This window comes from Cyrtonyx montezumae, unplaced genomic scaffold, assembly GCF_038088225.1.
Source record: "Cyrtonyx montezumae isolate F1298 unplaced genomic scaffold, pur_monq_1.0 scaffold_4, whole genome shotgun sequence".
Lineage (NCBI taxonomy): Eukaryota > Metazoa > Chordata > Aves > Galliformes > Odontophoridae > Cyrtonyx > Cyrtonyx montezumae.
In genome coordinates, this window is record NW_027072045.1 from 18,902,315 (window position 1) to 18,920,935 (window position 18,621).

Sequence of the window (18,621 nt, forward strand, 5' to 3'; positions counted from 1 at the left end):
TGCACTCCCCTTCCCTGCAGCACTCAGTGGCTGCTTACCCGGCCAGGTGCTTTGGATCTGTCCATGCTTCATGGACTTCAAGCATAAGGCAGATTCTAACCATGGGATGGTGCCCATCTGCTTCCCCAGCCACTCCATGTGCCCCAGACAAAGCGTGGCTGAGATTCAGCTGTGGGTGCTGTGTGCTGCCCAGCATTCCCACAAGCCCTGAGACACAACATGCCAAGGCGTCCCCTGCCCTGGGCCCCCTGTCCCCACCCCGTGCCTTGGAAGCCGTGTGGGAATTACAGCCGTGAAAGCAAAGTCCAGGAGCTGCCATCACCACAGTGAGATGGCGTCTGGGCTCCGTGCAGGGCTGAGTAAGAGCTGTGCTGCCCACAGGCTGCGGGGACAGCACCTGGCTCATAGCAGGACCACAGAACGGCCGCAGCGAGAGTATGACGCAGTGGTGATTGGGGCAGGTAACAAGAGGCCAGGAGCTAGTAGGGATGGGGCAGCCCTCAGCTGTACTTGGGTCTGGCATGGATGGGTGTGTGTTGCAGCTCCCTGGTGTGCTACTGGCACAGGGGTCTGAGCTGGAACATGTTGGGGCCCAGGAGTGTAGGGGTGGAGAGTATGTTTGCTGTTGCCTGCATGTTCATGTCCAGAGTCCCGTTATTTGGGTGCCATGCAGGGTGCCATGGGGCTGTCCTGGCTCACCCCCCTCTCTCCTTGCAGGGCACAACGGGCTGGTGGCAGTGAGTACCAACAGGAGAACGCTCACCTGGTGGGGGGTGTTGGGAGGAGTGTCTGCAGCAAACACTGGGACTGGGGATTTTACAGAGGTTTGGGAAGCAGGGGCTTCCCTGGTGAGGGGATGGGGTCACTGTGTGCAGGAGGGGAGCACATGCCACCCTCAGTGAGACGCTCCCCACAGGCTGCCTATCTGCAGCGGGCAGGGCTGCGCACGGCCGTGCTGGAGAAACGCCATGTGCTGGGTGGTGCAGCTGTCACTGAAGAGATAGTACCAGGTACCCTGCGTGCCCCACATCCCCCTGCCTGCTGCCCACCCAATGCATCTTTCACCATCCCATATTCTTCAGGTTTTAAGTTTTCCCGTGCTTCTTACCTGCTCAGCCTGCTGCGCCCGCAGATCTATGCAGAGCTGGAGCTGCAGGTACTGCTCCCTTCTCAGCATGCTGGTGAGGCGAGCCTGCTGCCCAGCCATCCCTGCAGGTTCCATCCTGACCCTATGCCTTGCAGCAGCATGGCCTGAGGGTGCTGCCCCGGGACCCCTACTCCTTCACCCCACTGCTGGAGGACAGGAGCCCACCCCGCTCCCTGCTGCTGGGGCACGACATGGCCCAGACCCAGAGGCAGATCGCCCAGTTCTCCCAGAAGGATGCACAGGTACAGAGGCAGTACCTGGCCCAGGAGCCGCCCTGCCCAGCAGAGCAGTAGGGATTCTCATGGTGGGGCATCTCCTTCTGGCCACTCTGTCCCCATTCAGGCTTACCCTAAGTATGAGGAGTTCATGGGAGGCTTGGTGTCTGCCATAAGCCCGCTGCTGGATGCTCCCCCTGCAGATACAGCTGCCCTAGGGCAGGGCTCCCTGCTGCAGAGGCTCCGTGCCCTGTGGCCCCTGATGCAGGCAGGTGTGTGGGGACATGGGGATCCTCATGGTGATGGTGGCCGGCCCAGCCCAGGGCGCTGGTGGCCACCTCCTGGTGCAGCCATGCAGGTCTCAGAGCTGCATTTTCCAACAGGGCTGGCACTGGGGCGGCAGCTGCCCTACTGTTACGAAGTACTGACAGCTCCGATCTCCAAGGTGTGTGCTGGCAACTGTGGCACCACCCTGTATGCTCAGGGGAACTCAGCTACAGCTTGCCCCTGAGCCTCTCCTTATCTCCTGGACCAGATCCTGGATCACTGGTTTGAGTCAGAGCCCTTGAAGGCCACCCTGGCAACAGATGCAGTGATTGGGGCCATGAGCAGCCCCCATACCCCTGGCAGTGGGTGAGAGTCCCATCCTCAGCCTGGGTCTTGTGGCTCTGTGCTGGCCACTGGAGCTCACATAAGGGCGTCCTTGCCATGGGGGACCTCATCTCCTCACTGACCCACAGGTACGTGCTGCTGCACCACATCATGGGCGAGCTGGAGGGGCAGTCCGGTGCCTGGGGTTACGTGGCTGGGGGCATGGGGGCCCTGTCCCAAGCCATCGCCCGTGCCGCAGCCGCCCATGGTGCCCATATCTTTACGGAGCAGGTATGGGGTTTCTGGGCTCAGTGAGAGCTGTGGGAAATCTGCTGCTGGCTGTGGGTGAAATGAACTGGGTGGAGTGCCCTTCCCTCTGCCCAGGCTGTGTGCCGTGTGTTGCTGGGAACCGATGGGCGGGCGCAGGGTGTTGTGCTGCAAGACGGAGTGGAGGTGAGGAGCAAAGTGGTGCTGTCCAACGCTTCCCCCCAGCTCACCTTCCTGGAGCTCACCCCCCAGGTATGGGGCCACCATAGCACTTGGCATAGCACCACTTCCCAGCTGGGTCACCCCATCACAGCGGTGCCCTCTTCATCCCAGGAGCAGCTGCCGGAGGACTTTGTGCGGCAGATCCAGCAGCTCGACACGCGCTCCCCTGTCACCAAAATCAATGGTAGGGACAAGGACCAACCCTGCCATCCTCTCTCAGGCATTCTTGAAATGCTAATGCACCCCATGGTTCCCATCCCAGTGGCAGTGGATCGGCTGCCTAGCTTCCTGGCAGCCCCCAGCACCCGTGACAGCCAACCTCTGCCCCACCACTGCTGCTCCATCCACCTCAACTGTGAGGGCATGCACCTCCTGCACCAGGCTTACACCGAGGCTGCCCATGGGCACCCCTCCAGCAGGTAGGAGGTGCCCAACTCACCCACTGCCCACCGCCCTGGTTGTGCCAGGGGGATGTTTTGTGGCTGTCTCTCTCCCCCAGGCCCATGATTGAGCTGTGCATTCCCTCAGTATTGGATCCAGGGCTGGCCCCTCCTGGCTGCCACGTCATTTCCCTGTTCACCCAGTATACCCCATATGAGCTGGAAGGCGGGCAGCCCTGGGATGAGCAGGCTCGGAATGCTTATGCAGACACAGGTGTGTAAAGCATGTGTTGAGCAGGATAACACCCAATACACCAGTCCCTGACTATGGGAAGAGCCACCAGTGCCTCCGAATCTCCATAGTGTTCAACTGCATTGAAGACTATGCCCCGGGCTTCAAGGCGTCCGTCGTTGGCAGGGATATCCTGACACCACCTGACCTGGAGAGGATCTTCGGGCTGCCCGGTGGGGTGAGTGTCAGCAGGCTGGGCTCTGAGTATCATTCTGGTACCAACTGGGGAGGGGACACAGTACCTGGGTGGGCTTTCTTTGCAGAACATCTTTCATGGAGGGATGTCTCTGGACCAGCTCTACTTTGCCCGGCCAGCGCCATCCTACTCGACCTACCGGTCCCCAGTCGCAGGCTTATATCTGTGTGGGAGCGGAGCCCATCCCGGTGAGCAAGGCTTAGAATGGGGCTGCAAGAAGAGGGAAGGACATGGACAGGCACAGACCAACACTGCAGCCCCATTCCTGCTACTTTTCAGGAGGAGGTGTGATGGGTGCAGCAGGACGCAACGCAGCTCAGGTGGTCCTTGGGGACCTCAGGAACCTACGGTGGCAGCGGTGAAACTGACTTCACCTGCAAAGGCATGTGGCTGCGGTTGTTTCCAGTGGCCCTATGCAGAACCCTGCATAGGAACCTTGCTTCCTATCCATGCAGCAAGTCAAGCACAAGGGTCAGCATCCCCTTTGAACAGGGCAGTGCAGGCTGGTGCGGTGTCTCGAGAGGAGTCAAGTGTACCAGTGCTGTGGCACCCACAGAAATAAACCGAGCCCTGGCTTCTGCATTTAGAACTCTTCCTGTGGTTTTGCCCTTTGTGCAACTCCCTGTGCACTTCAGGCTGCAATACCCTGGGGCCTGAGTGAGAGCACACCCCGTGTCACCCAGTGTGGGCTGCACAGGGCCGCTTGCACTATGTCTGCTTGTGTAGGGGACAGATGTGTCACCCAGTGGTGAATGAGTACAGCCAGCCCCTTGCTGGGGTGTGCCATGCTCCCAGCATCCTGCCCCGTGCTGCTGCTGAGAGCCACGCGGAGCAGTGACAGAGCTCACATCCTCTCCCTGCCCTCTTCCTCCAGGGGACAATGCTCCCGATTCAGCTCCAGGCCTCTCCTCCCGCTGGGCCCTAAATATGGCGTTTCCGGGCTGCGCTGCTGCACCTGAACCGCCTGAATCAATATTGACCGGCCAGGAATAGTCCCGCACTCCTCTGAGAATAGCCCCGCACGCCCGCCCCGCTGCCCACAGCTTCCCGCGCACGGGGCTGCCCTGCTGCAGAGCCCTATTTTTAGCTGCCGCAGTCACCGGCTGCACGGGGCTGCAGGTGTTGGTGGCCGCTGTCACCCTGAGGTGACAACAAGAGGGGTCATCCCGAAGTGCAATGCTCGTACCAAGTGTCAGGGCATGGCCACAGCCATGGGAGAGCTCTGTGTGGGACGGTGGGGTGCTGGGGTGCTGCCAGATCTGTCAGGACGTGGAGATGAGCTCATGGGCTATTCCTGGCCGTGTTGTTCCTGGCTCCTCCCGGCAGGAACCGGCTGCTTTCACTCCAAACAAACAGCCCAGTGGCCACTGGCACATTCCTGGCCGGCCGGTGGCCACCACCAGGGCACGGGTGCTTCCTGTTTATCCCCATCCCATGCCAGGTGGCCCCGGGGACCGCTGTCGTCCCCATCCCACAGTTGCTCCCAGAGCATGTTAGGGGGCGGACATCCCCTATCTGCATGTCCAATGGGGGATGTAGCACCTAGGGACCCCCACAGCCCCCCTCCCCTGCTCTCTGTGCTCCCCAAGTACTGGCACCATTGCCGCATCCCCCCCCCAGCAGCAGGGGGTTCTTTTGGGGTGATATATCCAGCAGCCTCATGTTCTGCCTAGCTGCGGCCAGCTGTATGGTGCCATGAATGCTGGGTGGGGGACAGCCCCCCATGCTAGGGTCCTGGCTTCATTCTAGGGGCAGGGCGCAGCAAGCTCATCATCCCGTGCTCTGATCCCCCAAAAGCCGCTTTACCCCAGAGCGAGGCTCCAGCTGGGCAGGGTGAAGGGCTGGGCTCTGAGCCTCGTGTGCGGGGGGGAGGAGGAGGGGGGGTAGGGCTGGGGCTGGGCTGGGCTGCGTGTGCCCCCACCCGGGGCGGCCGCACCATAAAAGCAGCAGCAGGCGGTGCTCGGCTGCAGGAGAGTTGCTGGAAGGAGGCTGGAGCAACACCTCGTCCCCTCACCGACAGCCAGAGTGAGTGCCGGGGGGCTGAGGCCACTCGGGGGGCAGCAGCTCCTAGTGCTGCCTGCAGGGATGCAGGGGGAGAGGGGTGGAGATGGGTGCTGCATGCAGGAGGGAGAGGCTATTGGGTTCAAGTGAGGAACAAGGGGATTCTGTGGGATCCTCACCCACAGCCGAGGGTGCAGACATGAAGCAATAAGGGCAGTACTTAGAGCTGCTGGCCACCCACTGAGTGTGGGACAGGGACTGTACACAGCACGTAGATGTGGGGCTGAGCCCCAGGGAGGGGGGACTGCGAGCTGTGTACAGGGCAGGGACCGGGATGTTACTGCTGTGCAAGGAGACATAACACAGCTCCAACCATCACCATGCTGTGAGGTACAGGAGGGCAGCACCCCTATGCTGTGTTCCCCAGGGGCTCAGTGTCATGTTGTCCCTAGGCATCCCACCCCAGAGCTGCGATGGTGATGCTGAGACCCATCCTGCTCCCACTGGTGCTGGTGCTGTGTCAGGTGGCCCCCAGCACCCAGGAGCCGCTCGGGGTGCAGCTGAGGCTGGCAGGGCCTCGGGGACCGGCTGGGGAGGGCCGCCTGGAGGTGCTGTACCAGGGCCGCTGGGGCACCGTGTGTGATGATGGTTTTGACTTCCACGTGGCCACCGTCGCCTGCCGGCAGCTGGGCTACACCGCAGCCATCACCTGGACCCACAGTGCCACTTACGGCCAGGGGGAAGGTAGGGGGCAGCTGGGGTGGGTGGGAGCTGGATGGACAGTGGCTGGTGGGGGAAACCTGCATGGGGTATTGCAGGAGGGGGACAGCATGGGGTATTGCAGGAGGGGGACAGCATGGGGTATTGCAGGAGGGGGACAGCATGGGGTCACCCATTGGGTCTAGGGTGATTCCTTCATGGTGACCGCTGGTTCTCCATCCTGCCAGGTCCCATCTGGTTAGACAATGTGCAGTGTGGGGGCAATGAGGTCTCTCTGGCTGACTGTGCCCACAACGGTTGGGGCACAAGTGACTGCCACCACGGCGAGGATGCCGGTGTGGTGTGCTCAGGGCAGCGTCTGCGTGGTGACCTTCCCTTGACATCAGTCCCTACTGCCCTGGGAGAGGTGAGTATGGTCCATGCATCCATTGAGATGGTTGGGAGTCTAGGGTGGGTCCTATTACCCACCGTGGCCGCTTGGCAGGGGCCAGGGCTGAGCCTGGAGGAGGTGCGAATCAAACCCATCCTGGCACGGGCTAAGCTGAGCATGCCAGTGGTGGAGGGAGCGGTGGAGGTGAAGCACAACGGGCGCTGGAGGCAGGTGTGCGACGCCGGCTGGACCCAGAATAACAGCCGCGTAGTGTGTGGGACGCTGGGCTTCCCCCGTGAGAAGCATGTCAACACCAGCTTCTACCGGTAGGGCTGGATGAATGTGCTATGGGTTAGGGCTGGATGGATCCATTATGGGGACCTGAGGCATGGTGGAGTGAGGCTGCCAGTGATGGGATGCACTTGTTATCGGGGGGTGTGGAGCATGGGTCCATGCCTGTGTCCCCTTCCTTGGGATTTCAACGTGGGCTCAGCAGCAGCCAGGGGCTGTGGGATGCTTCCCTGCTTTGTCCTGTGAAGCATGGGTGCGGGCGCAGGAGAGCCAAGCCTTGTGCTGGGCTATAAATACAGCCCATAATGAGTCCCTGCTGGTGCCAGGCGTCATGTCGTCCCGCCTGGGCATGCAGTACAGCAGGATTTGGCACAGGATTGTCACTGAGGGTAGAACCCCACCGTGCAGTGGGGCTGAACCCCTAAACCTCCTGGCTCTGCTCCTTGCAGGAAGCTCTGGAACATGAAGCTGAAGGACCCCAGCTCCAGGTAGGGCTCAGACCTGGGCAGGAGTCACCAGCACGGGAACTCTCTCCCAGAAAAAAACTTACACTTCTTCCTGCTGCTCTCCTCCGGCAGCCTGAGAAACCTGAGCCAGAAGAGCAGTTTCTGGGTGCACCGGGTGCAGTGCCGGGGTACAGAGCCCCATCTGTCTCGCTGCCCCATGCAGCTGGCTCCCCCAGCCCCCAGCCAGCATGCCTGTCCCCGCGGCATGCATGCTGTTGTCAGCTGCGTGCCTGGCCCTGCCTTCCAGCAGGACAAGAACAGGGGCAAGAAACCTCCCCGCAAAGCCTCCCTGGGAAAGGTGAGCCTTGGCACAGCCCTGTTCCCAACTCCAAGACAGGCACCCAGTGCCAGGCAGCACCCACTGAGTGCCCCCTCCTCATGCCAGGGTCTTCCCGTGCGCCTGCGAGCGGGTGCCCATGCTGGCGAGGGCCGGGTGGAAGTGCTACGTCATGGGCAGTGGGGCACCATATGCGGCCGGCGCTGGGACCTGGCAGCAGCCAGCGTGGTGTGTCGGCAGCTGGGCTATGGCACGGCCAGGCAGGCACTGCTGGGAGCACAGATGGGTCAAGGTGAGGTGGATGAAGGGCAAGGACCCCCTCCCCCGGTCTCTCCTGTCCCCCAGTCTGGGGTTATACAGGGGGATCCGGAGTGGGCACAGAGGCAGGAGTGCTCCCTCTGCTCCAGGCCTGGGACCCATCCACATGAGTGAGGTGCGCTGCACTGGCCATGAGCGCTCCCTGGGTGACTGCCGCTTTCAGGAGGGTGAGCAGAGCGGGTGCCAGCATGATGATGATGCGGCCGTTCGCTGCCACGTGCCCCACATGGACTTCCAGAGCCAGGTGAGCCTCTGCCCCATTGTATAGCCCTTCATACGGAGCCCCATTGTGCAGCCCCTCCATTCAGAACCCCACTGTGCAGCACCTCCATGCAGCTCCCTTCCTGCTATGGATGCTTGGAGCAGCCCAAGGGGATGGGGACAAGCAGAGCAACTCATGCCACACTGATGTGGGATCTGCAGGACATGCTGAAAGTGGTCATGTGGGATGAAGGATGCACAGGGCTTCCTGCCCCACGACAGCCCCTTCCTAGCCCCTCTGCCCGCAGGTGCGCCTGGCTGGGGGCCGCAGTCCCGAGGAGGGTGTTGTGGAGGTGCTGGTGCCAGTGCAGGGAAGGCTGCAGTGGGGCGCGGTGTGTGGAGCTCAGTGGGGACTCAACGAAGCCATGGTGGTCTGCAGGCAGCTGGGGCTGGGCTTTGCCAGCCATGCCCTACAGGTGAGCATCATGAGTGTGCTGGGGTGCATTCATATAGAAGACAGCCCTGGGGCACATATGTTCAAGCCCGCGTAGTGCTGGTAGTGATGCTGGCAACTGTCAGTGGGGGATGAGGGCTGATCTGAGCATTGTGCCCCACTCTGCCAGGAGACCTGGTACTGGGCAGGCAGCCCCGACGCCTCGCAGGTGCTGATGAGTGGGGTGCGCTGCACAGGTACAGAGCTGGCCCTGCATCAGTGCCAGCGTCATGGCCCCGTGCACTGCCCCAGTGGCGGGGGACGCTTCTCGGCAGGGGTCACCTGCACCACCCGTGAGTACCCAGGGGTACCCATCCTCCTGGTGGGACCCAGACCTGCCCAGAGAAGGGGGTGGCATGGTAGGAGCCACTGACTCTGTTCCTTCTGCACCAGATGCCCCGGATCTGGTGATGAACGCCCAGCTGGTGCAGGAGACAGCTTACCTAGAGGATCGCCCACTGGGGCTGCTGTACTGCGCCCACGAGGAGCGCTGCCTATCCCGTTCTGCTGACACCATGCAGTGGCCTTACGGCCACCGCCGCCTGCTCCGCTTCTCCTCCCAGATCCACAACCTGGGCAGAGCCGATTTCCGACCCCGGATGGGACGGCATGCCTGGACCTGGCACCAGTGTCACCGGTGAGTCTCCCATGTCCTGGGGCCAGGCTGGGAACCAGGAGGGCAGGCAGCTCCGTTCCTCACGGCTGTGTCCCTCCTACACAGCCCCCACCCTTGGCAGAAACCGTCCCGCCCGGAGTAATTAGCAGCGTCCGGGCTGGCACTGTCATTAGGGCTTTATTTGGATGCTAAGCTGTAATTTGCGCGAAGCTGCTCTTCTCTAGGTGCTGCCTGTCCTGCCCTGGCCCCACTCACCCTCTGTCCCCACAGACACTTCCACAGCATAGAAGTCTTCACCCACTATGACCTGCTGACGCTCAACGGCTCCAAGGTGGCAGAGGGGCACAAGGCCAGCTTCTGCCTGGAGGACACCAACTGCCCCGCGGGTAGGTGGCACCCACAGTGGGGCAAAGCAACACCCCCAGCCCTGCCATCTCTTATGTCCCCTCTCTGTCTCCAGGGCTGCAGCGTCGCTTCGCCTGTGCCAACTTTGGGGAGCAGGGGGTGAGCGTGGGCTGCTGGGACACCTACCGGCACGACATTGACTGCCAATGGATTGACATCACCGATGTACTGCCAGGCAGCTACACCTTCCAGGTATGGGCACGGAGGGACGTCACATTGGGAGAGGAGGGCTGGACACCTTTGGCACTGCTGGCATCCCAAAAAAGGTGCAGTGCAGCAGGTGTGGTGCCCCCAGCCCCGTGCCCATCGCTCTCCCCAGGTGGTGGTGAACCCCAAGCACGAGGTGGCCGAGTCAGACTTCTCCAACAACGTACTGCGGTGCCAGTGCAAGTATGATGGGCAGCGCATCTGGATGCATGGCTGTCACACGAGTAAGGAGGGTGGGGGCACCAGAGGGTGACCGCATACGGGCTGCCACACGTCCTGATCCCACCATCGCCACCACTCTCCCCAGGTGATGCCTATGGTGCCGACGTAGTGAATGAGATGGAGCAGCGTGAGCGCCTCGTCAACAACCTGGTGTAAGCCCCCATCTCACCCCTCACCCTGCACCCACGGGCACCCCAGCCCCTACCCTGGCTGCAGCAGCAGCACCTGCCTGAGCTCAGGGACTCAACGCCTGCCCTATTTATTTCTGCTGCTGCGGAGGATGGAGATAAGCATCACGGACGGTGCAGGGGCCAAGCTCCATGCTGCCGGGGGGTCCCCAGCTCCAGGGCTCTGGTGCTCCCCCCCGGACAACTACCTCAGCCTGCCTGGCCATAGGCACTGCCACCCGTGCACCGGTTATGTTTTCAATAAAGGTGATGTGCAATGGGACAGGAATGCTGTGTGGTGACATGGAGTACCCTGCTAACCCTCCAGCCCAGTTCCCATGCTGCCCTGTGGGTCTGGTGCCAGACAGCCCCGGCTCCTGGCCAGCAGTACCCGCAGGCTGGGCCACTTTGTCCCTGACCCTGCTGACCCTATGCACACAGCAGGGCAGCCAGTTCTGTGGCAAAGCGGGCCGGCAGCCAGCCCCCAGCTGCCACAGTGCAGCCCACGCTGGGCTTTCCCAGGCTGTTCCTGGCAGCTACCTGCATCCCTGGAGCATAGATGGAACAGCTTTGCCCCTGGAAGCCCTTGCTCATGGGCACAGGGTGGAGACACAAGAACAGCATACCCCTACTCTGTTTCTTTACCCTTCTCCAAAAAGGAAATAAATGAGAATCCGATCCCACATGCCACCAGGTTCTGCCACCCTCTCCTGCTTGCATCCCATCCCCACCCCCATGCACCAGTACAGGACGTAGGGCTTCCATCCCCTGCTTTGCTCCATGCAGCCACAACCAGTCCCCACGTGCCGGTCCCCGCACGTGGAGGGGCCACGAGGGACAGTGGCCCCAAGCACAGCCCGTGGCAAGGAACGTGCTTATGGAGGCTCATTGCGCCAAACCCCCCTGCTCACTGCCGGACAGCTGAAAGATGCTTTCCATGTGAGAGCATCCTCTCGCCCCAAAACTTTCCGCTGGCCAGGCCACCTGGCTGAGACAGAGCCCAGCTGGCAGCAGGACCAGCAGCCGCAGAGCAGGGTTGTGACCGGTTCCTTCACCACCACGCTGGGGACAGCCAGGGGACACGGGGTGGCCAGGATGAGGTGGAGGTGATACATGGCAGTGCTCCACACCTGCTGTTGAGGGTATGAGAGCCCCACAGACGATGGCCCAAAGAACTCTGGGGTGGCAGAACAGACTCTGTGTCATGCATGGAATGTAGGGGAGGGTTGTGGGTGGTAAGGTGATACAGAGAGCGCTGCAGCACTGAGGGAAAGGCAGCTCCTGGCTGCCCACACCGCTCCCCGGGGCAGGGCAGGAAGCCCCCGGGTGGGGAGCGCAGCCCACATCACAGCCTGGTCCGCGCTCAGGGCCGGCCCTCCCCACAGCCGGACAAGGATCGTGCTGTTCAGGGTGGCGGATGTAAACAGGGTCCCTCTGCCAGCACATTCCAGCCCTTCCCCAGGCCATCCTGCTCGGCCCACCCTGGAGGGGAAACCCCCTGCCTTGGAGTGGGGCATAGCACGCACACCCCCAGGGCACCCCTTCCGTGCACAGACACGCACTGCAGCTGGAGGCGATGCTCTCAGCCAGCAGGACAAGCCCTTCCTCCCACAGTGCTGCATCCCCTCTTCAAAAGCAAGGCAAAGCAAAATAAATGGTATTTATTACCAAAATAAAGGACATTCTCACTCACAATGCTCAAGAGTGGCTGTGGCTGACCCACACGGCATGTGCCACCACAGCCCTGGGGACAGCACTGGGACAACATGGCAAGTCCTCAACCGGCCCTCAAGCACTGTGCAGCTGCACCCTGGCCCCTTCCTGTGAGCCTGCTCCTCCTGGCTGGGCACAGAGCCCACAGGGCAGCTGCAGAACCAGCTCCATCCCCAGGTGTGGGTCCCACTGGCAGCGTAGCCAGCACCATCCCACTGCAGGATGTTCACTCCCGGCCTTCCCAGGCATCTTCCCGCTGCTTGTTCTCCAGGCGCTTCCTCTCTGTGGGAAAAGAGGATAAATCCCAAACCCCCATTTCCCCCAGCCCTAAAGTGTGAGAGCAACAGCACGGCACAGAGAGGTTCCCAGAGCTCACCCCGTGCCTCCTGCAGCTTCCTACGCTCAGCATCCCGCTGCGCAGGGGTCTGGCTGCTGCGCACCCCGAGGGAACCGATGACCAGGCGCCGTGCCAGAGCGGCTGACGTTTCAGGGCGCTTCTTGGCTGGCTGCAGGAAATCTGAGGGGGGTGGAGAGGGGGTGTCAGCACGAGGACCTCCATGGGAGGCTGGCACGGCACCTGTCAGGGTGCCAGGGTACTGGGGTGTCCACGGTGTGGAGTCTTCCCGTTTTTGGCCCCACTCACCAGCGTACGCCCTCGCCTTGGCTTTGGCAGCCCGGCTGCCCTGGGACAGCGGGCGAGTCTTCACCATCAGGTGCTTGGTAATGAGGGCATCACGCGCTGTGGGGAGAGCAGCACAGTGTTATGCGGCCAAGAGATGCACGCACACAGTGCCCTCTGCCCACCCACTGAACACCCCCTGGGATGCTCGCAGTACCTGTGATGGGGCTGGAGAAGATGCCCAGAGCGTGCGTATCGTCCACCCACTTGATGTCGAAACCCTTCTTCCTGACAGAGAGATGGAGGGTCAGCACAGCACCGTGGCACTGCACTCAGCACCGTGGCATCGTGCCTTGCCGTGCACTCACTGGTAGCTGCAGAAGATGTGCAGCAGGTCCTCAGTGCGGAAATCCGGGGGGAAGTCATAGATCTCAATGACGTGGGGCAGCTCATCATCACTGAGGTCCGGCGCAGCCACCTCAGCCTCGTAGTAGTTGAAGCGGGGCTCTTGCAGGCTCTGCCGGTGCACCGGGCCCCCAGAGAGCTGCGGGCACAGGGATGGTGCTGAGCAACCCACATCCAGTGCCGGGAGCCCATAAATCCCAGGGGCTCCCTGGGGGTGTCCTGCCCCAGTGCTGCACACTGGTGCTCCACTAGATTAATAGTAGTGGGTATTGGGAGCTATGAACTGGGGCTCACACATTTTCCCATTGCTCTTTTCCTATTACAAGCATCCCGGTGAGACACAGACACAGACACAGACACATGCTGGCCAGGTGCAGGGTACCCAAAATCCACCTAACAGCTGCAAGACCAGGGGAAAGCCACACATATGCCTGCCCTCCAGGAGCCCAGCAAGATCCTTACCAGCATCCTGCTCCAGACACTGCAACAGAAAAGCCATCACTCCCCAACAAGCTAGTTCCACCAGTTCAGCACCTGAGCTGCTAAAACCTGATGCCCCATTTCTAATTTGAATTTGTCTGGCTTCAGTTTCCAGCTGTTGACTCTCACTCTGCCTCTCTGCTGGATGGAAGGGCCCTTGGTCCCTGTGACAGCACTGCTCACGGTAATCAAGTCACTTCCCAACCTGCCCCTCAATAAACCAAATGGGCTGTGCTCATTGAGTACCTCACAGCAGGGCATTTCCTACAGCCCCAAAAGATGATGGCTGTAGCTCTCTCCTACCTCTCCAATTTTTCACCCTTCAGTTTAAAATATGTGCATCAGCCTCCCTCTGACAACATCACAACATGGGGGGGCATGCTGCCCCCCGCAGCACTGGTGCCAATGGGATTCCCAAACATGCCATGCTGCGGGGTGTGGGGTTGCAGGCACATAACTCAGCCAGGTCCTCAGCCCGATCCCCCAAGTGATCGTAGCCGAGCGCACCACGGCTGGAAGGTTAGAGCCCATAAATCCCAGCCAGCTCAGTCAATAAAAAGCGCTCGTTCCAACAATTTTATGGAGAAGATGGATTCATGGGCAGGTGAAGATGGAGGGGAGAGCTGAATTACTGAGCTGGCGGGGCAGCCCAGCACCACCCGGGACTATCCCCCATCCCAGGCAGCAGCACGCACTCGTTGGGGTCCGGCACCCCACCTGCACGATCCCCCAAGGGACACAGGGCTGGTGAGTGGAGCCCATGACCTTCACAAACCACTGAGTGTGGTGAGGGCTGGAGCACACACATCAGTGTGGGGACTGATGGCAGTGCCGTCCCTTGCAAGCAGAACCCACCATGGCCACAAGGAAATCGTTCCCGTGGTTAATTACCCTCCACTGATTTCCAGTCTGAATCCGTCTGGCTTCAGCTCGCAGCCAGTGGATCTGGGGATGTTTTTTCTTGCTAGATTAAAGAGCCGTCTGCTATCAGAAATCTCTTCTCCTCACAGAATGTCATAAATCTCGCTCTCTGCCGGCTCTCCGCAGCACATAAGGATTCGGTTATGACAAAGAACACTACTAATTTCCCTGTCCTTTTTGTTAATTAACAACAGCTTCGTCTCCCCGAGGGGACACGTCTGCCTCCCAGCAGCTCAGAGGTGCGGGGAAGCCACCGGCAACAGGGGTGGAGGGGTGAAAATGGCCACTTCTCATTGAGAAATCCCTTTTTCAGGTCCTTATTCACCCACATGGGGAAGCTCCCTGGAAATCCAACCTTTTCCAGAGCACCCACATGGGGCACCCAACGAGGGTGCTCCGGAGCTCAGCACTGAAGCTGCATGGCACAAACCACCCCCGGCCACACGGCGTTCAGTCAGCGCTGGACGTTCATTCTTGACAATATTAGCGCTGTTTGTTACTCCAGCAACATTAATGTCGCTCTGAAAATTACCCGTTTTTATGCCACTGATTTAAAATGCAATAATGGATTTCCAGCCTGGCTGCAAAAAGACACACTTTCCTCGCGAGCGGCGGGGAAGCGGCACAGTTCCCGGCGCTGTGTGGCTCATTGTAGTAAATCCAGCCCCACGCCTACAGGAGGGGATGGTAATGAGCCACAGCTGATTAAGAAGCCGTAGTTTTCAGGAAACTTCACGTTGCTATTTCAATGGGAGCCCATCCGTCTCGGCCCGTTTCTTTATTACCGGCCTTGCTTTCACGAGGGTGCTGTTGCAGTTTACGGCTCTCGAGCACGTTTTACCGGTTGCACTTTACGTACTGGTAAGGGAAGAACTCCCCCAGCCTTGTCCCAGAAGCGTCCTCATGGCACTGCTCATGACATGTACAGCTGAAGGTAATGGCACATGCATGGGCCGTGCACACCATGCTTACCACAGCGGCCATGGGGACACCTACACCCCGCACACCCCATCCCTACATCCCAGCAGGACACACTCCAAGGACAGAGCCAACCCCACACACATACCTCCTCCAGCAGCCGCGGGTCCAGGCAGTCCCCATCGTCATTGAACAGCGCGTCCCAGCTCTCCTCACCACCCGGGCTGCTCGGGGTCCCGGCACCAGGCTGATTTGACTGATGTGACTCTAGAGAGTTGCCATGGGGACGTCCCTCCTCTTCCTCCTCATGCTGCTGCTGCCGGCCTTCGTCCTCATCTGCTCGTGTCGGTTCTTCAGCCCAGGATCCAGATGAGAGCTGCTCCATGCTGTGGCACAGCAGCTCCAGGGGTTTCAGGGGCCGGGGACTGCCCAGGGGATCCCCTTCTACAGGGCCACTTTCTGTCCCCCCAGCACAGTTTGTCACCTCACTAGCACCCAGTTCACTGCTCCCATTGGGCGCAAGGATGCCCTCCTCTCCATCATGTCCAGCACCAGCACTGCCCTGCTCCTTGCTGGGCGGCAGCTGTTCCACGAGCTCTGGCAGCAGCTGGGATGTGCTGCCCATGTCCCAGTTTGGGAATGCTGTGGTGCCCCCTGTCCCAGCTTCACAGGCAGCTCCTCCTGGGGCAGCCATGGTGTTGCTCCTCTGACTCTCTTCCTCAGTGTCAGGGGAGCAGCCCTCACTCTGTCCCACAAGGGCAGACTCGTCATGCTCCCTCTCCTCCTTGTGGCTTTTCACACTCTCCCAGCTGAGCTGGGGTACACTGCCCACATCCCCCTCTCCTGCCTGCTGCAAGGCAACCTCTTCTATGCACCCCGAGCACTCTGTAGCTGCACCTGGGTTGCTGTGCCCCAAAAGCACATTGCCCATCTCTGTCCGATGCACCATGCTCAGCTCAGCTGCCACTACACCATCGGGATCTCCACCATGCTCAGAGGGAGCCACAGGATGGGTACCCAGAGGGTCCGGCACCATCTTCACCCCATGGCTGTGCTCCCCAAGCCCTGCATCCTGGGAATCTTTGCCAGAGGGCTGTGCAGCAGCTGGCTCCAGGCTTGGCTCCTGCACATCGGGTGCCTCCCATCTGTCCCCAGCAGAGGCTGCCCGCGACTCCTTGGCCCTGGTCTTGCTTTCCCTGCCAGCCGCTCTGCCCACGTGTGTCTTGGCTCCTGGGCTTTGCCTCTGCCCCTCAGAGCCACCTTTGGGGATGTCTGACACCGGGCGCTGCTTCTCGGGCTCCTGGTGGCTGGTGGCTGCCGCTTGTGCCGCTCTCTCCCGCCGCGCTTTGGGCACATAGAGGGCCATGTCGGGCTTCCTGCGGCGTGCCCGGCCGCCCTCAGCCTCCATTGTGCCACCACCACCTGCAAAGGACAGAAGTGTCACCACCACTGTGCCCACACCACGATGGTGCCAGTGTGAGTGATGTGCATCGGGATGAGGATATCCTGGCAATGGGCTGTGGCTGTGCCAGGCTGCCCTGTACTGGTGGAGATTTATTTTTCATCATCTTTGGCACAACCAGGCACGCAGCTACCTGCCAGGCCCTGCGCCCCTATAAATATGCATCAAGCAGTGTTTATGGAGACGGATGGTGTGGGGGTCTGCGCTGTGGCTGAGGGGAAGGAAGAGTGGGGCCGGGCCGGGGCCCCGTGATTAATCACTGCCCACTCTGTTTAGGGGTATTCATCACGGGCCGCTGTCAGGTAAATCACTGGAAAAACACCTCTTCAGTAATTAATGTGAAGTGACGGATGGACAGCCCCTGGGCCCATTAATCTGGAACATCAGAGCCTACTGAGATTATGAATGTCAGGATGCATAAACTGCCGGCGGATCAATAGGGCCAGGAATCCATCCAAGGCTCTCATTTCCGCGGCACCTCCGGTACATTAGGCTGCAATCCCCTCCCTGCCAACCACACCGAGCACAGCCTCGGGGATGGGTGGTGGAGCCTCGTGGGCTGCAGTGCCCAACACTCAGCTGGACCCACCGATCCGGGACTGCCCACACAACACACCTCACCCAGACAGACACACAGATGGAGGTGTCAGAGCTCAGCCCATCGCCACAGGGTCATGGAGCTCCTCCACGGGAGTGGGGATCTCCAGCACTGGGATGCTGCCAGCTGGGATGCTCGCGCACATCCTGAGTCACCTCCAAGGCACGCGGGATTTATGGGCTCCTCAAAAGTTTGCCATTCACCTTGCCTCACCCTCCAAAGCAGATGGTGCTGCATCAGCCAGACGGTGTTGGGAGCACCCTCTGCATGCACAGCCGTGCCAACACACAGCTTCTTCCCCAGGCACAGCGTGCAGGCTACGAGTCTCACTCACGCTGCACAGGGCAGGGCACTCCCATAGCTCCCAGAGTTTGAGTGGTAACCCCGCAGCACGGCTCCGGCACGAGGCTGTGAGGTCTCAGTGCAAGCACACAGCACAGCATAGCGTGCCAGTTCCTGGAAAAGTTGAAGTGCCACCCAGCACCCTCCCAGCAGGCTGCCTCATTTCCTGGCAGGGCGCTGTATTTTTAGCCTTCGAGGTTTCTAATTCCACTCGATCCATCCTGCCATCAATAGAGCACATAACCCTACAGCCCTGACAGCAAGAGACAGCAACACCTTGGCCACCACGGTGTGGGATCGCCCGTACGGGACCATGCATTGGCAATGTCACTCTTTATAGCCTGCTGCATGCTGGGCAAAAAAAAAAATACTGCTACCCTAATAAACAGAGCCACGAGGAGATTCTAAACAGCCCCGATTAGGATGCTGCCGCACCCAGAGAGGGGACGGAAGGCAGCTGTCCCCACTGCCACATCCCTGTCCTGCTCTGGGGAGCAACACACTCAATAGTGGGGATGGCACGCAGGGGGACACCAGAGCTGTGACATCGGTGTGCTGGCAGACACACAGAGAAAAGGGAGATTTCAATCGTGCCTCGCGCTTCTGATGCTCCAAGGAGATACCCGGAGCGCCGCAGACAGGAGGTGATTTATGGGGCGATAGTGTCCCTCGACAGCTGCAGGGAGAAAAGGGACGGCGCAGCAGCAAATGGAGCTACACGCGGAGGGGAATGCAAAGGGCTTCACAAATACAGCAGGGCAGGTTCAGCACAAAAGGGACGAGGGCTATTAATAAATAGGAAGGGAGAGAAAATTAATGACGGATCAAAAACAAAGGGCAGCATTACTGTTTTTAACCAGAAAAACGCAAATGAGGCAGAGGCCTCACCATAACAGCTGCAGGGAAGCTAAAACAGCCTCGGCGTAGAGCAGGCACCTGGGCACACTGCTGACCCCAGCTCACAGAGCTGGGTCAGAGCAGCAGCAGAGTGACGGGCACTGGTTTCTGTGCAGAAAGGAAAGGGAACGCTGCTGTTGGGCACCCTGAGGTTGTTGCCCC

At 60.4% G+C, this 18,621-nt stretch overlaps 3 protein-coding genes across 4 annotated transcripts; 2 read left to right on the forward strand and 1 right to left on the reverse strand.

Moving 5' to 3' along the window:
* The first annotated feature begins 100 nt into the window (after nt 1-100).
* On the forward strand, nt 101-3,885 carry PYROXD2 (pyridine nucleotide-disulphide oxidoreductase domain 2). 2 transcript variants are annotated; one of them, XM_065746434.1, is made up of 16 exons: nt 101-461; nt 718-737; nt 917-1,010; nt 1,083-1,156; nt 1,243-1,389; nt 1,490-1,634; nt 1,746-1,807; nt 1,898-1,995; nt 2,103-2,244; nt 2,338-2,472; nt 2,554-2,626; nt 2,705-2,861; nt 2,942-3,096; nt 3,186-3,292; nt 3,378-3,498; nt 3,590-3,885. In XM_065746434.1, exons 1-16 carry the CDS (start codon nt 332-334, stop codon nt 3,670-3,672), a joined length of 1,743 nt encoding a protein of 580 aa, XP_065602506.1. In that variant the 5' UTR covers nt 101-331; the 3' UTR covers nt 3,673-3,885. The 2 variants fall into 2 exon arrangements, with proteins under 2 accessions (XP_065602506.1, XP_065602505.1); XM_065746433.1 differs by lacking the exon at nt 101-461 and having other exon boundaries at nt 584-1,156.
* Nucleotides 3,886-5,784: 1,899 nt separating this feature from the next.
* Nucleotides 5,785-10,379, forward strand: LOXL4 (lysyl oxidase like 4). Its single transcript, XM_065746090.1, has 14 exons — nt 5,785-6,055; nt 6,259-6,437; nt 6,516-6,727; nt 7,142-7,180; nt 7,271-7,496; nt 7,584-7,767; nt 7,883-8,037; nt 8,303-8,470; nt 8,618-8,780; nt 8,881-9,124; nt 9,374-9,489; nt 9,564-9,700; nt 9,828-9,939; nt 10,023-10,379. The coding sequence occupies exons 1-14, from the start codon at nt 5,785-5,787 to the stop codon at nt 10,091-10,093; spliced, it is 2,277 nt and encodes a 758-aa protein (XP_065602162.1). The 3' UTR covers nt 10,094-10,379.
* A 1,366-nt stretch (nt 10,380-11,745) lies between these two features.
* On the reverse strand, nt 11,746-18,042 carry R3HCC1L (R3H domain and coiled-coil containing 1 like). The gene is made up of 7 exons (XM_065746123.1): nt 17,424-18,042; nt 15,309-16,582; nt 12,805-12,980; nt 12,654-12,724; nt 12,461-12,556; nt 12,194-12,334; nt 11,746-12,099 (listed from the first exon to the last, which is right to left on the reverse strand). Exons 1-7 carry the CDS (start codon nt 17,455-17,457, stop codon nt 12,044-12,046), a joined length of 1,848 nt encoding a protein of 615 aa, XP_065602195.1. The 5' UTR covers nt 17,458-18,042; the 3' UTR covers nt 11,746-12,043.
* Between the last annotated feature and the right edge of the window lie 579 nt (nt 18,043-18,621).

What these genes read in the sequence shown, in the direction of transcription:
- PYROXD2 (XM_065746433.1), top strand. Translation starts at nt 668, where the DNA reads ATGCAGGGTGCCATGGGGCTGTCCTGGCTCACCCCCCTCTCTCCTTGC. An exon ending in CCCTGTCACCAAAATCAATG is followed by an intron (nt 2,627 to 2,704) that starts GTAGGGACAAGG and finishes TTCCCATCCCAG; the next exon opens with TGGCAGTGGATCGGCTGCCT. An exon ending in GAATGCTTATGCAGACACAG is followed by an intron (nt 3,097 to 3,185) that starts GTGTGTAAAGCA and finishes GAATCTCCATAG; the next exon opens with TGTTCAACTGCATTGAAGAC.
- LOXL4 (XM_065746090.1), top strand. Translation starts at nt 5,785, where the DNA reads ATGGTGATGCTGAGACCCATCCTGCTCCCACTGGTGCTGGTGCTGTGT. An exon ending in GGGAGCACAGATGGGTCAAG is followed by an intron (nt 7,768 to 7,882) that starts GTGAGGTGGATG and finishes CCTCTGCTCCAG; the next exon opens with GCCTGGGACCCATCCACATG. An exon ending in TTGCCAGCCATGCCCTACAG is followed by an intron (nt 8,471 to 8,617) that starts GTGAGCATCATG and finishes CCACTCTGCCAG; the next exon opens with GAGACCTGGTACTGGGCAGG.
- R3HCC1L (XM_065746123.1), bottom strand. Translation starts at nt 17,457, where the DNA reads ATGCAGCACCATCTGCTTTGGAGGGTGAGGCAAG. An exon ending in CACATCTTCTGCAGCTACCA is followed by an intron (nt 12,725 to 12,804) that starts GTGAGTGCACGG and finishes TCTCTCTGTCAG; the next exon opens with GAAGAAGGGTTTCGACATCA. An exon ending in CTTCTCCAGCCCCATCACAG is followed by an intron (nt 12,557 to 12,653) that starts GTACTGCGAGCA and finishes CTCTCCCCACAG; the next exon opens with CGCGTGATGCCCTCATTACC.